The 14,405-nt window shown below is 35.1% G+C and overlaps 1 protein-coding gene across 1 annotated transcript; it reads right to left on the bottom strand.

Annotated features, from left to right (window-relative positions):
* Positions 1 to 1,892: 1,892 nt before the first annotated feature.
* Positions 1,893 to 14,294, bottom strand: LOC138396824 (natural killer cells antigen CD94-like). The gene is made up of 7 exons (XM_069490499.1): positions 14,277 to 14,294; positions 6,740 to 6,824; positions 5,304 to 5,396; positions 5,097 to 5,159; positions 3,842 to 3,993; positions 2,823 to 2,929; positions 1,893 to 2,016 (listed from the first exon to the last, which is right to left on the bottom strand). The coding sequence occupies exons 1-7, from the start codon at positions 14,292 to 14,294 to the stop codon at positions 1,893 to 1,895; spliced, it is 642 nt and encodes a 213-aa protein (XP_069346600.1).
* Positions 14,295 to 14,405: the final 111 nt, after the last annotated feature.

Here is a 14,405-nt window from a genome sequence, read left to right as displayed (position 1 = left end):
TCTCTCTCCAGAGAATATATCAGAAATCTTATATCAGAGGGGATAAAAAGAGATTGGGTACAAACTCTTATATATGAAAGAAGTCTTTCCCATCCCAAAGACTACAAAGATATTTTCAGGATGAAGAACAGCAGAATGTAGGTAAGAGTGGGAGGAAGAGTAGTAAAAATGAAACAGGTCAGATGGGCCTGGACTGAGTGTGACTCATGTGATAGCACCATGCTGTGAGAAAGACACACCCTTGGGTGACCAGTATCCTACATTCAAGCTGAAATCTTCTGCAAAATGCCCTGAAATCATGTGGGAACTGGAAAATGGCATCTGGGCTATAATTGGGAGGAAACAGGAATTTTCTTATCCCAAGGGAAAATATTGGCCTAAATTTCTCTCTGACATTAGACATCATCCATCATACCTCATATCATCTGGTTTCTCACTACTCTTGAAACTGTAATCAATGTTCATGAGTTCTCTGGCAAAAAAAAGAAGATTGGGCTCTGGACAGTTGATGGCATAATGATGTGAAAAATAACAACAAGCACCTATATTTGGGTGTAGTTAAATGAAAACAGTGGAGATTCATCCTGGACAAATGTGTTGAAAATTGAGCACCTTGTGTTCATTACAGACAAAACCACTCTAAGTGTCAAAACCTTAGGGGCACAGAATAGGGTGATGAGATAGTTGGTACCAAAAAGTATTGATTTTCAATACAAGTTTATTGATTATATTTAAATTTTAATGGAAAATGTATTATTTTGTAATCACATGGACAACAAAACCAAAATATTTCAAATCTCCAGAATGTGTAATGCATTCAAGTTAAACATTTGAATGTTATTATATTCTATCCTGTATATTTAATTATATAGCTTAAGTGCATTTTTCCTCAGTCAGTCCTAATGCAAGAATGTGCAGAGTCCAGTTCATAGTACTATTTACATCTTGTGAAATAAAATCTAGGAGGTCCTTTCCTCTTCTGGGTCTTTGTATAGTAAAAACAACTTTGTTCTTCATTATTATCATTTAATTGAAATATAAAACTATAAAGCAAGTAGAGATGTAATATAAATTTCTTAGGATTTATATATGTGAGAGTTATAAAATGGAGTTTGTTTTTGATAGCGGTGACATCAGGAAAATCCCATCCAAATCACAGCATTGGAACTCATTGTTGTCACTACCCCTTCTTTGACATGTTCAGAAACCCCTTAGTAAAATGGAGTGCCCCTCCCCTCCAAAGAGGGAATTTTTCCATATTAGACACATAACTTTTAAAAAAGGGAATAAGATCATCATTGCACATGTAAGTGACTCCTTCACTGAAGCGTAAGCACACAAGTGTGTTCTCTGAAGCAGGTGGCAAATGTGAGAAAATTGTCATACGGCACTTTCAGCTCTAAATTAAAACATATAGATACACAGATATCAATAAAGAACATTAACATTATTCTTACTTCCAGAAAAGTGAGGTGAGATGGCAATTTCCCAATTTAGTGTGCCACACAAAGGACTGAAGTGATGCTGATATGCATTATTTAGTGTGAATTAAATTTTATTTAAATTTCTGCCAAGAGAATTTATACGAATGTAAGTAAAACCACACAAATGTGCACTAAAACTACATAGAATATTATATAAGCCAGATGAATTAAATCAAATTACTCATAAAATCTTTATCCTGACACTTTATAATTTCAGGTGTAAGTATACAAATTTCATCAATTTGAAAACACATGGCTTCAAATATATATATGATAAGACAGTCTGAAACATTTTACAGAGCTAAGAAATAGATAATTATTAATAGTAATAACATAAGAGATAAAAGTACCATTCTTAGTAATCCTGGATCCTTAGTCCCCACCCCTGTGTCCCAAGAAACACTTAAATCATTTTAATAAGCTCTTCTTACAGATATAACGATTTTTCGTTTCACAGGATTCATCCAAAGTATCGCTCACTGGACTATATAATATGCAGCTTTTTGAATGTGGAGTTTTAGGCAATGTAAATCTGTAATGCAGAAGAAAATGTTAACATATAAGAAAAGTAAGTGAGAATGTTCAGGGATGATTTTTTTTATTAAACTATAGAATTTTAAAAGCATTTAAGTCAGATATTAACATGTTAAAGAATTATTGTTTTCTTTCAATAACCACAGTTCTCATGATTCTACAGTACAATACTACAAAACACTCAGTTATTCCCTTACTAATCAGTAGCACTGAGGCCAGGGAGTTTTTAGTTTGTGCTGTTGTCAGAAACAGATGTGACGTATGAAATGATTTACTTCTGTTTTGTTTAAGATGTATCGGCTGATCTAGTCTGGGGAAACAAACCAGAACATAAAGTTTGACATTGTGTGATGCTGCAAATCCCACATTTATGAATGAAAATGAGATTCAAAGTTTACAAATATATAGAAAATAAGCCCAGAATATTTAAAAAAATAAGAGGACTCTGAGAATATTGGGCTCCACTAGAATAAAGAAAATAATGAATATACAGTTTTCTCTGGCTGCCCCTGTGTATGTGAGCATCTATCTGTATGGGCACATATATCTCCAAGTACGGTACTAGGGCAAAATACAGCATATGGGAAAAGTTCTTTTATGATCAGAAGCTCACCAACTTTCATGTCACTTGAGCATAAACTTGGATATTCTGAGTGGAGTCAAAGTTACTCATCCCACTTTCTCTTTTTTCTCTATTATAATTCCCTAGGCAGGTATTTTAGCTTCATGCTCCAGGATACTACTGTCCCTAGTCATATCTGAGGATAAATTCACAAACAGCAAAAAAGGTCCCTAGAAACTTACAGATTCCGGGAAAGAGCAGAGCCGTCCTCCCACAGCCAGTGCCTACGTTCTTCATTGTAAGAGAGTCCAGTCCAGTAAAAGTATTGACTGGAGTGCATAAAAGCCTGCTTGGAGTCAAAGACAAACATAGTGACCTGATTTTAATCTATTCTAGGTATAGCATACTTTTGACAACATCAGTGTTCAGAATAAGATTCAGCCTACCCATCACACAAACAATTTACATACAAACTAATTTAGTAGGTGTAGTCACATGCCTCAAAGTTCTCATTGATCAGGCCCACTCATTTATGGAGAAAAAATGCCACAAAATCTCACTTCTTGAAGGAATGAGAAACTTCATAAAGGGAGATAGTTTTCATGGTACATTTCCTTCACAGGGGGTCAACCATCAAAGGTGATCCCAAATTAACAGTATTTTGAAGGATAAATCAGTGTGAACACGTCACTGATAAACTACATAATCAGACATCAAGCTAACTAATTGGTTTATCTTCCTTTTCAAAAAACAAAATATCCAAAACTATATCAGAATTTTCCCTACTCAATTCAACCTACTCAACCTAGACTCAGCACAGATGCTGCATGTAGCTGGAGAAATTTTTCACTTTTTCTTAATAATTGGGTAATTTTTATGACTATACTATCCATACTGGTGTCATATTATATCCCAGAAAGATGATAAAACCTATATGGTTACAAAAAAATTATAAATTCCATTAAAATAACTAAAACTTACAAAGTCCAAACTAATAACCTATTATTTCTTCTTTGAATTCTCCCTGAAAAGATTTTTGTCCTTTATCTGGCACCCATCTTAATCTTTATCCCTATGATATAAATCTTTGAGGAATTTTATATAGGTTTCACAATGACAGTTTCAAGGTACATGGAATTAATAGGTCATTAGTTCAAAAATAACTCCATTTACTATCTGATTAAAGACTTGAATCAAAGTGTTTAGCTTACTTATTTTTCTAAATCAAACAAAATGTAGGAAGCCACAATTAAGTACATGCCAGTTCATCTCTGTTTTGCAGCTGAAGCAAACTGGAATTCTGAGAGACACAGAAATTCCTACTTTCTTCCCAAGTTTTCAGTTCACTAGAAATGAAGTAGCAGTTGCATCGGTACCCAACCCACTTCTCTGGGCAAGAACAGCAGTCAGAGCCTAAAAGAAAAAATAAAACATCATAAACGGCATTGTAGATTTAAAATTTTTGCAATGCAATGTAATTATTCAAAAATAATTTACTATTTATTCATTTTTTTCTACAAATATTCTTTGAGAATCTACTACATCTACCACAGTTCAGGGGCTATTAACATGGACATATTATATATGACACTGTTGCCTCATGGAGATTATATTCCAGGGATAGATTTAGAATTATATAATTTCCAATAATTTATTAACTATATGTCATGACAACTTAGGTGAGTTTACAAAAGAAATTCAGTATGTTAATATAGCACATAGTAGCGTGTGGGGTGGGGGGCAGTTAGAAGAACTTTTTTGAAGCCATGACCCGAAGCTGAGCACTGTGGTGCAAACAGGAGTTAACCAGATGAGAGATCTAAAGGAGGAAAATATTTAGCATATTTCCTGAGTCAGAGAAGAATATGGCACTTTGGGAGAATTCTGACATAGGTTTGGATATTTTATTTTTCAAAAAGGAAGATAAACCAGTTAATTGGCTTGAGGTCTGATTATACAGTTTATCAGTGAATGTCTGCAACACTACTTACACACAATAATTATAGTCATGACACATGGTAGATATTCAAATCTTTCCCATATAAATGGTAGTGAAGACGTTGAGATAAGATAAAAATATAAATTAAGTACTACTCTGTGTTCACAGAAGATGATGAGAAAACATCATTTGGGAAAAAATACACTTAAAAAAATGGACTTTGAGCTTCATTCACTGGTTAAGTAAGGTTTAGAATTCCAGAAGAAAAGGTTAAGAGATATGAAACTATAGCTTATACACAAACACAGTTAATTAGGATTAGCTGTAATATTTACTGTAGACGATTTTTTGTTTGTTACTTAATTGTGAGCACTCATACAGGAAAGGTCTGCCAATTCAGGCTACTATTTTCCTTATTAGTTAATACATAAATGATGTACATTCAATTTAATCATTCCTACATAAGAGAACAATAAAATGACACTATCCTACAATTAGTAGGCAAATTGCATTACCAAGTATAATAATTATTTTATCTTGTGCCTGTACATAAAAAACAAGAAACTGTCTAACCTACCTTCCTGGAGCTCTGTGTTGAGTCCTGGAGCGGATGTTGGTTTAATATCTGTTTTACTATGTGCTATAAGAAATGATTACAAATTTGCTTAATAAGGTATACGTTTATGAAATAATAAGATATTACACATTAGTAAAATGAAACTTTTATTGTTAAATTATTTCCTTAAGGTTTTGACTTTTGTGTAGACTTATCTAAAAAACTTACAAGTGTTGAACAAAATGCCCAAAGTAACCGTCAACAAAAGGCATATGACTCCTAAGGTCCCAGAAATCAACCTCCACCGAATGGTCTGAGACACTGTAGAGAAAGATAAATGGAATAATGACTTAACGAACAAATGCAGGAGCTGAAGTTCTTAAAAACAGAAATCAGTGATGTAGGATCCAAAACGTTCTTTCATTTGATAACACAGTCATCTTGTCAATTAAACACTGAAAATGAAGACATTCAAGACTTCACCCAATATCAACATTTTTAGGTAGAGTACCTTGTTCTTTACTGTACTTATCTATACATACATTTTTTTCTCTGCCAGCTCGGTCCCAATGAAGTACATTTGCCATCTATTTTTAGATTTTGTGAGAAGTGTAAAGATCTGGACTAAGAAGACACAGGCACCAATTTGTGTTCCATGGCCTTATATAACAGATATTTACTTGTATTCTCTCAAAAAATCATAAGATGGACAGTATGATTCCCATTAGGTAGATGAGAAAACATAGGGTCCAATAATAATGTCATTTTCTCAAGGTATCAAAGCTAGTAAGTATCTAAGCCAGAAATCAAATGAAAGTTGACCTAGGCCCAGACTCTTTCATTTCACATATTCTATCATTGTCACAATAATATTACCTAGGAGTGTGCCCTCTCCTAATCTCACACAGGCTCTGCTCTGATAAATGTCTAGCTCTCATAGGTTTGTTGAGGTATTACAGGGAAGAGAAGTCATAGGAACATTCTGGACTTGGTGTGATGACTGGTTCTACCAACAAAATATGGGTAGTTTCTTGGGGACCTGGATTCATTTCACAGTACATTGAATTATGATACATAAATAATCTTTTTTTCCCAAGAACATTAAATTTACTCATACTCAAAATTACTTGCTTAAAGGATTTTCCTCTGAAACATTTTAATCTTAGGAGATTCTACATTGAAGTGATGCTGCTGTTAACAATAGTACAATGTGTCAAACTGTTAATCTGTATAATTTTTGGAAGTCATAGCATGAAGAATAAATTTTAAAAAACTTTTAAGCATTGTGTCATTAATATTTGGTATTCTCTATTCCTATGCTAGTATCATGATGGTTACAATTTAACCAGATAAATTTGATCTCGTTCAAAATTTAGAGGTATTCCTGTCAGGAACCACTTTTTAAACCTGTTGTAAAAGTTTCACAAAATCATATCTAAGTGACGGAATCAAGAATCAAGAAAATAAAATGAATGTGCAAAGTGCTGATCCATGAAAAGCCTAAACATATCCACCATTAACCATGTGCTTTTCTCTTAAAGCACCGCCCCAAAATTAGCCAATCCACCAAATATCTTTTCTGGTTACTTTTTATTTTTTTATTGTGTAACTGGCATCACACATACCTGCCATGAGAACTGATGTTCCAAGGTCAACAGCTCAACGCAGAGAAGACACGGTGCGCTTGTTCAGGAAGAACGGTGGTGGGTCATTGGAGCTCAGCTGGATGTGAAGGAATCCTAATGCTGACTATGAAGAAATTTAACGTAAAAAGAGAAAAAAATTGTACATTAAATGATGCTCTTGCATCATCTACTGTTGAGACATGTTTGAATGGCATGAAGCAGTAAAGCAATAAAATCACAAGCTTCTGAAGTGTTCCAGGAAGGACAATACAGGAAATCCGCACTGTACTTTTGCAATGCTAACACTTTGACCATCACTAAAAAAGATGAGGGGGAGTTTTTTAGTTGTTGTTGTTTTTTTACGTTCGAACATCAAAGTCATGTTAAAATGTTACTTGGAAAATGGGGGGGATGGGCAAACCAAAGGTAAATTTTGCTTAGTATAATAAAATTCTATGCAGAATTTTCCTCTTTAAATAATAACAACCAATAATTATCTACCTGCATTGAACACAGTTTAAAGCATTTGGCATATGTTAGCTCATTTATTTTTTAAAAATGAGTTCAAAATGAAAATACATAAATATCTTCATTTTACCAATGAGAAAACTGAGGCACATAGAACTAAGTAACTTGCCCAAAGTCACTAAGTCTGTATCCCCATACCTCACTATGTGTTTGTCATCCCTGCTGCACTAACCTAGCCATGGAGGGAAAAGTTTCAAAGGGCAGAATGGAGAGGCTTCCCACTACTGTTCTATGTACACTCACACACACACACACACACACACGCGCGCACACACACACTTATGCCAAAAACTGCCCTAGGTTTAGGCCAACACTTCAGTGACTCATTCACATTAACTTTAGAAGTTTCCTTTAAAACCTGACTGCCCATTCCATTTTAAGTCCTTTGATCATGACTTCAGTTATTCTAGACTCATTTTTCCTAATATGTTAAATATTGTAACTGGTTAGTGTGCTATGTCTTTCAGATAATACAGTGACACTTTAATATACACTGTTTTTTTCTAAGGTTTTTAGAAAAGTAACCTTATTAGGGGTAATTTCAGGAACAGATTGACATAGTAAGAGTCTTAAGAGGAGAGACCTTGATCTATGATTTAGTATTTGGAAATGCAATCTACCATTCATCCCTATATAAAAGCTGACTCCTGCATAAGTTTTTTCCATTTTATAGTGTATATATTTAAGAATTATGCCATTAGTATAGATACTGGTAATAAAATATGGGTTTTTAATCAGCAGCAGAAAAAGAGAAAATAAAAAACAAAAACAAAGAACAAGGACTACTTTGATTTTTCAGTTTCCATGAAGTCAGAAGTTTTCCATCTTTTTAAGGCTTTGTGTGCATACAGCCACTTTCAGTGAATCACCAAAGTTGTTGAAATATAAATCCTTATTGGAGAATGTAAACATGAAAACTACTTATTCCAGATTTTATACAAATCTTACTTGAGAGAAATGATTTATAAATGATCCTTTGCTTACTTGAAGTCTATTCTTTTTCACTTTTTGTGTTAGAAAAAGCTGAACTACCAGAAAACTATCTGATTTTGCTTCCTTGTAGCCAATGTAAAATCTCCTCAACTCAGTAGGGGTTCAGGATTTTGTTGTTAACTTTGTTTTGAGATAATATGAATTTGTGACAGAATACCCAGTAGGGATTATTGCTATACTTCCAACATAACAGGGCCACCATTATTTGGACATTATTCTCAGTTTTCAGAACCATGTTTGGTGAGAGTACATCAATCATTGTCCTGTTTTAAAATCTGAGTTCACTGACTTTGAAATAAAAATCTAGCAAAGACAGGTTTAATACAAGAACTCCAGACTCAAGTCAACAATAAAATAACTAGCCAGGCATGTTGGCTCATGCCTGTGATCCTAATACTTTGAATGCTCTGAGAAGTCAAGGTGGGAGGATTGCTTGAGGTCAGGAGTTAGACAGTAGCCTGGGCAAGAGTGAGACCCCATCTCTACCAAAAAATAAAAAAAAAATTAGCAGAGTGTGGTGGCACGCACCTATAGTACCAGCTATTCAAGAGGATGAGGTGGGAGGATCACTTGAGTCCAGGAGTTTGAGGTTGCAGTGAGCTATGATGCCACTGCATCCTAGTAGAGGCAACAGATGGAAACTGTCTCAAAAAAAAAAAAAAAAAGTTGAACACACACACAAATGTGTGTGTGTGTAGGAGTGTGTGTGTATGTGTGTGTGTGTGTAAACCCTCCCTTTACTCTTTCTGAACTGCCAACCCTGGTTACTCCTTTGATTCCATTTGTACATAGGTAGCTGAATGGGTTTCACACACGGTATCCCTCCCACTCATCTCTACTTGCAGTCAAGGGCAGCATTGCCCTGCCCATGTCCTTGGCATATTTGGTGAGCTCTGGCCAACTAGTGCCTGCATCCCTATGAGATTTTTTTTTTTTTCTCTTATGACTGCTGACAGCCTTGCTTCTATCTTATATGGCCATCCAGAACTGCTGAATAATGATCACCAGGATGGGCCTCAAACAACAAATCTCAGGATATAGCATTGGTATAGTCCAGCACTTTTGAACTCAAGGTGAGGCAATTGTGAACATTGTGTTTTGTCCCAGTTCCCAGAATCACTTAATGGTGTTAAGCTCTAATCGCCTCTTCTAGTAGCTAAATTAAGAAAACAACCTCTATTGCATACCTCTTTTCCTTTCCCATATTAACACTCCCTTTCCTGCATTTATTCAGTGCACATCCCAAATAAACTTGGCATTCAAAACCTTCTTCAGTATCCACTTCAGAGAGAAACCAGGTTGAAACTCCACTGAAATGTCCACCTTCACTTACGTAAATTTGTTTTTGAAAAGTTAGGTTTTCTTCCAAAAGGACATCTCACTTTGCATGTCCTCCCCTCCCCTGGTGTCCACGCAGACAATTACCACCTTCCTCCCCTGGAATTTACTTGTGCCCTTGTTCCAAGCAAGTGATGACTTCAATAACTAAAATAACTTTAAACTTGAGCAAAGAGCTGGGAAAAGAAACTCATAACTTAAGATCTGAACAGGGCCGGGCGTGGTGGCTCACGCCTGTAATCCTAGCTCTCTGGGAGGCCGAGGTGGGCGGATCGTTTGAGCTCAGGAGTTCGAGACCAGCCTGAGCAAGAGCGAGACCCCATCTCTACTAAAAATAGAAAGAAATTATATGGACAGCTAAAAATATATATAGAAAAAATTAGCCGGGCATGGTGGTGCATGCCTGTAGTCCCAGCTACTCGGGAGGCTGAGACAGGAGGATCGCTTGAGCCCAGGAGTTTGAGGTTGCTGTGAGCTAGGCTGACGCCACGGCACTCACTCTAGCCTGGGCAACAGAGTGAGACTCTGTCTCAAAAAAAAAAAAAAAAAAAAAAAAAGATCTGAACAGTGAAGTCTTTTACTTACGTAGAAATTTAAAATTAAACTGTTGCAGAACATAGTAGCAATTGTTAATCATAGGCCATAGAGGCTTTCTTTTTTAAAAAGTTGGGTTTGCTGTTTGTTTCGTTGGTGTTTTTTTTTGTTTTGTTTTGTTTGTTTGTTTATTTATTCTGTAAGAAATTGTGGTCAGCCTTAAGGCCTCTTGAGCTAAGCCAAAGATGTAACTGCCTGTAGAGACCTGTATGAACTGGTTAATTTCCTCTTTTCTTAAGGTCCCAAAGTAACTTGGGGTACCTGGGCCTGTCAGAAAGTGACATTCTTTGCTTACTACACACCAGGAAATGTTATAGATGCGATTTTAGGCCAATTTTTCGAGAGAGCTTTTATGGGCCTTGTAAAGTCAACGTAATTCTTCACAGCAGTCTGGGCCTTTCTGAAAATATGCTGCTCCAGTCAAAGCCTTGCTACAATAACCAGCATCTCTAATTCTGTTCTGTTGGAAAAGAAAACAGATTCTTATTGAACTTATGCAGATAATTACATTGCGATAAAATAAGAATATTTAGAAATAGTTTGCAAATTTTGGAGAAATCAAGTAGAGAGAAAAATACATCTTTCAAATTGTTTACACAAATATATTTTATCTATTTGTTGTAAACTATAAATAGCTCAAAAGAAGAAAAAAAGCTCTTTTGTGTTCTGGAAAACAAAATATAAAAAGAATCAGGAATGTTTAAACAAAATCATTAACAAAATTGGCTGAGTTCCATGTAATTAATATTTGTTCTGTTTGAGGTTGGGTTAGTAATCCTCATGATGAATCATCTTTTTAATTAAAGTTTTCTTAGTTCAAATGGCATGATCATCTGCACCTATATTTAAAGGTACCTGTAAGAATCCTTTCTATAAATTTCCGTGAAGAAGCAAATTTTGGACTGTAGTCAGTTAAAAATCACTTTTTCAGGAGAATCAAAGTAAAACAATAACTGTGGATGACAAAAGTCTTAGATTTGTCCTAGTTAAAGAGAAAATGGACAAAGAAATTTGGTCAAAAATTTTTTAGGAGCACACAGCAATTTGACTTAATGACTATAATTATTACTGATAACATACATCAAGACATATCATAATTTTAGGATGCTCATACGATTTTGGAATATATATTTAAAACATGTTTATATAAATAGAACCCAAAAATACATAAACACCATTTAATATTTCACTGCTTCCTGTATAGTTTTAACACACCAAATAAGCTGAATGTTTCTCTCTTCCTCTTTCAGTGGCTCTAATTTTTTTTTTAAATTAGTTTGCAGTCAAAAACACTGAATTTAGAATTTTGATTTTGTTAAGTTTGTCAAATATCAAACATCTAAAACACTTGCCATAAAACAAGACCATAGGTTACTATGATACAATAGTCATTTATTCAGTAAAGGTAATAATTTTAAGATTTTAGGGGCAAAAATTCTATTCTTTAATAGTGAGGAGGCTCAGTTTCCTGTATAAATAAAACCTAATAAAGACAAACTGAAAAATGTGTCTCTCTCCATTATTTTTTGTAGTTTACTCAAAAGAGTGAATGAAAAGTTTTACCATCTCTATTAATATTACTTGAAAATTTTGTTTAAAAGAGAAAACCAATTTTTAATTTTTGCATTAGTGTACTAAATAATAAAAGTAATTTTAATAAAAACTTACACACAAATCTATGTAATCTTAATGAATTTGACCATACAGTAAGATTTCTATAACATTTTATAATTTTGACCAATTTTTTCCTAAATTTTTAGCCATTTAGTTTTATCTATCACTTTTATTCATTTAATTTAAACCTATTTTTAAAACCTTTAAATTAGGCAAAATTATTTTTTCCACAAAAAACAAATTTTTATGTTTTTATACCCTTTTTTTACAAAAACAAATCTTATTTTCTTCATATAGTTCATATATACAGTGGTTTCATTTATATCTGGTAGTTTTAATTACATATATTAAATACAATGTTAACTCTCAGTAATCCTTATTTTAGTAAAAAACCCAGGAAGTAAATACTTTGACCTTAAAATGTGTAACACACTTATTAGACCTGCCTGACCAACAGGTCTAGGTGAAAATGTCTAAATTAAATTTTGAAGACATTTTAATTTTATTTTGCCAATTATTTTAAAATTATCTTTATTCATTAAAGATTATTGAAGTCACATGAACTTGAAAGGCATTTGGGCTAGTTTTTTCCTTTTATGAATACGCACTTATAAGTTCATTTGGTACCATGGAAAATAGACAAATACATGTGTGCATATAAAGACACAATCAAGCATAATGAAGATTATATAGCTTTGATTTTAAAACTCTAGCCACAACACTGGCAAAATAGTAGGATGTAAACCATGTCCTTCAAAATAAGACAATTTAGAGTCTACTTGTTTTACATATGGCCCAAGCCCTCACAGGGAAAACAGGGTAGCAATCTATGTTTCAAAGCATAGACAGATAAAAAACCAAGCCCTTTAAGAAGGAGTTTGGGTATGTTGGAAGAAAGACCAAAATGGATGCTAAGACAATATGAAATCATGGGAATTTGTCATTGGACTTATGAGGAGACGAACTTTATTTATATAGCTAACATTGAATCTTGGCTCTCCAAAAAAAGAAAAAGAGAGATTGTTATCAAAAACCAGGTGCTTGTCCAGAAGGCTGAATCAGAAAGAGGAGGACAAGTCTTTGGGTGATGAAGAAAGAGATTTCGTTTTGCTAAGGTGGCTACAAGGCACCTCTTCCAATAGATATGGAAGGGTAAAATTGAGAGTGGGGTATATGTAACAAGAATTGGCCTGAAAAAAAAAAAAAAGATTTTCTGATTAAAATCACCTCCACTCATTTTGGGACCTGCATCCTGGCCTGCATCCCTTAGGCAGGCTAATTCTTTTGTTAAAACTCCCAGGTGGCCACCAACCCCCCAGGTGGGCAGCTGGCAGAGTTCACAGGGTTTGTATTTGGCAGAGATGAGAGAATTAGAATAGTTAACCACAATAATTGCCTGAAGCTGAGAACCCTTCTTTTAAAAGCTCCATTTTTCTGCCTATGTTTAGGAAATTGGGATTTTGAAATGAGAAGGTCTACCATATTTCCTCCTTTGCAAAGTAAAATCTAGAAACACTTGTCCTCCTTCTTCTGATTCAGCCTCATAGGCAAATGCCAAGTTTTTGGTAACAAGAGATGACATGGGACCACTCACACAATGCTTTTTTAATATACTTTTAAAAAAAGGAATTACTCTAGGTCAGTGCAGTGACTCGCGCCTGTAATCCTAGCACTCTAGGAGGCCGAGGCCGTAGGATTCTTTGGGCTGAGGAGTTCAAGACCAGCCTGAGCAGCCTCTACTAAAAATAGAAAGAAATTAGTTGGACAACTAAAAATATATAGAAAAAGTTAGCTGGGCATGGTGGAACATGCCTGTAGTCCCAGCTACTTGGGAAACTGAGGCAGAAGGCTTGCTTGAGCCCAGGAGTTTGAGGTTGCTGTGAGCTAAGCTGATGCCACAGCACTTAGCCTGGGCAACAGAGTGAGACTCTGTCTCCAAAAAAACAAAAATTGCTCTAAATGTATGAATCACATCTTTTCTATCTAGAAGCACAAAAAAAGAAAAAAAAAAATGAGCAGTCCTGTTTGTAAAAACTAGCCGCCATAAACAATCATTCTTAATCACCTTTAAAATTGTCTGGTTTTATTGGTGACTGTCTCCTCCAGCTTTTTCACAGGAGTGAAACAGGTAGTTAGCTAGAGATTATGGGGCTCCTAGGGACAAAAGTGGGTGCTGCTGTGATTCAGCCCCACAAATGGGCTTTCTGAGAGGCTCTTGGGAGATCTGCATGCACAGTAAGACTCAGGTCATATAGCTCCCGACTGTCCAGTCAAAGGGGTTCCATGGTGATGTTTGAACCAAGAGGGAGGCCCCAATCCAGGCACTATAAAACAACATACAGACCATAACCCCTTTTTGGTCCCTTCCTTTTGCTCTCCCTTTGCTGCAGCAATGGGTCCAGTAGTCATCTGTGGCGTGTGAATCTTGCCCTGTAAACCTATATTTTACCCTTGCTCTATAATCCTATCTTTCTCTCCACAATAACCCTCATTTCGGTGCTTGCCTTACTTTGGCGTGTCTGGCCATTCTCCGGCTATGTGAGCACTAAGAACCGACATTTCAGACTGAAACTTGACAAAACTGTGTATATTAAAATAATGTAGAGCCATAAGGTATAAACAGTAATCAAAGTCAGTT

The sequence above is a fragment of the Eulemur rufifrons genome, chromosome 16 (genome assembly GCF_041146395.1).
Source record: "Eulemur rufifrons isolate Redbay chromosome 16, OSU_ERuf_1, whole genome shotgun sequence".
Taxonomy (NCBI): Eukaryota; Metazoa; Chordata; class Mammalia; order Primates; family Lemuridae; genus Eulemur; species Eulemur rufifrons.
The sequence above is the reverse complement of the archived record's forward strand: the minus strand, read 5'-3'. Positions and strand labels throughout refer to the sequence as shown.

Bases quoted from the DNA above. Each gene is read 5' to 3' on its own strand.
- LOC138396824 (XM_069490499.1), bottom strand. The intron at 3,994-5,096 runs GTAGGTTAGACA...TTTTTCTTTTAG, and splicing joins CAACACAGAGCTCCAGGAAG to GCTCTGACTGCTGTTCTTGC. The intron at 2,930-3,841 runs GCATGTACTTAA...TTTGACTCCAAG, and splicing joins TGCAAAACAGAGATGAACTG to CAGGCTTTTATGCACTCCAG.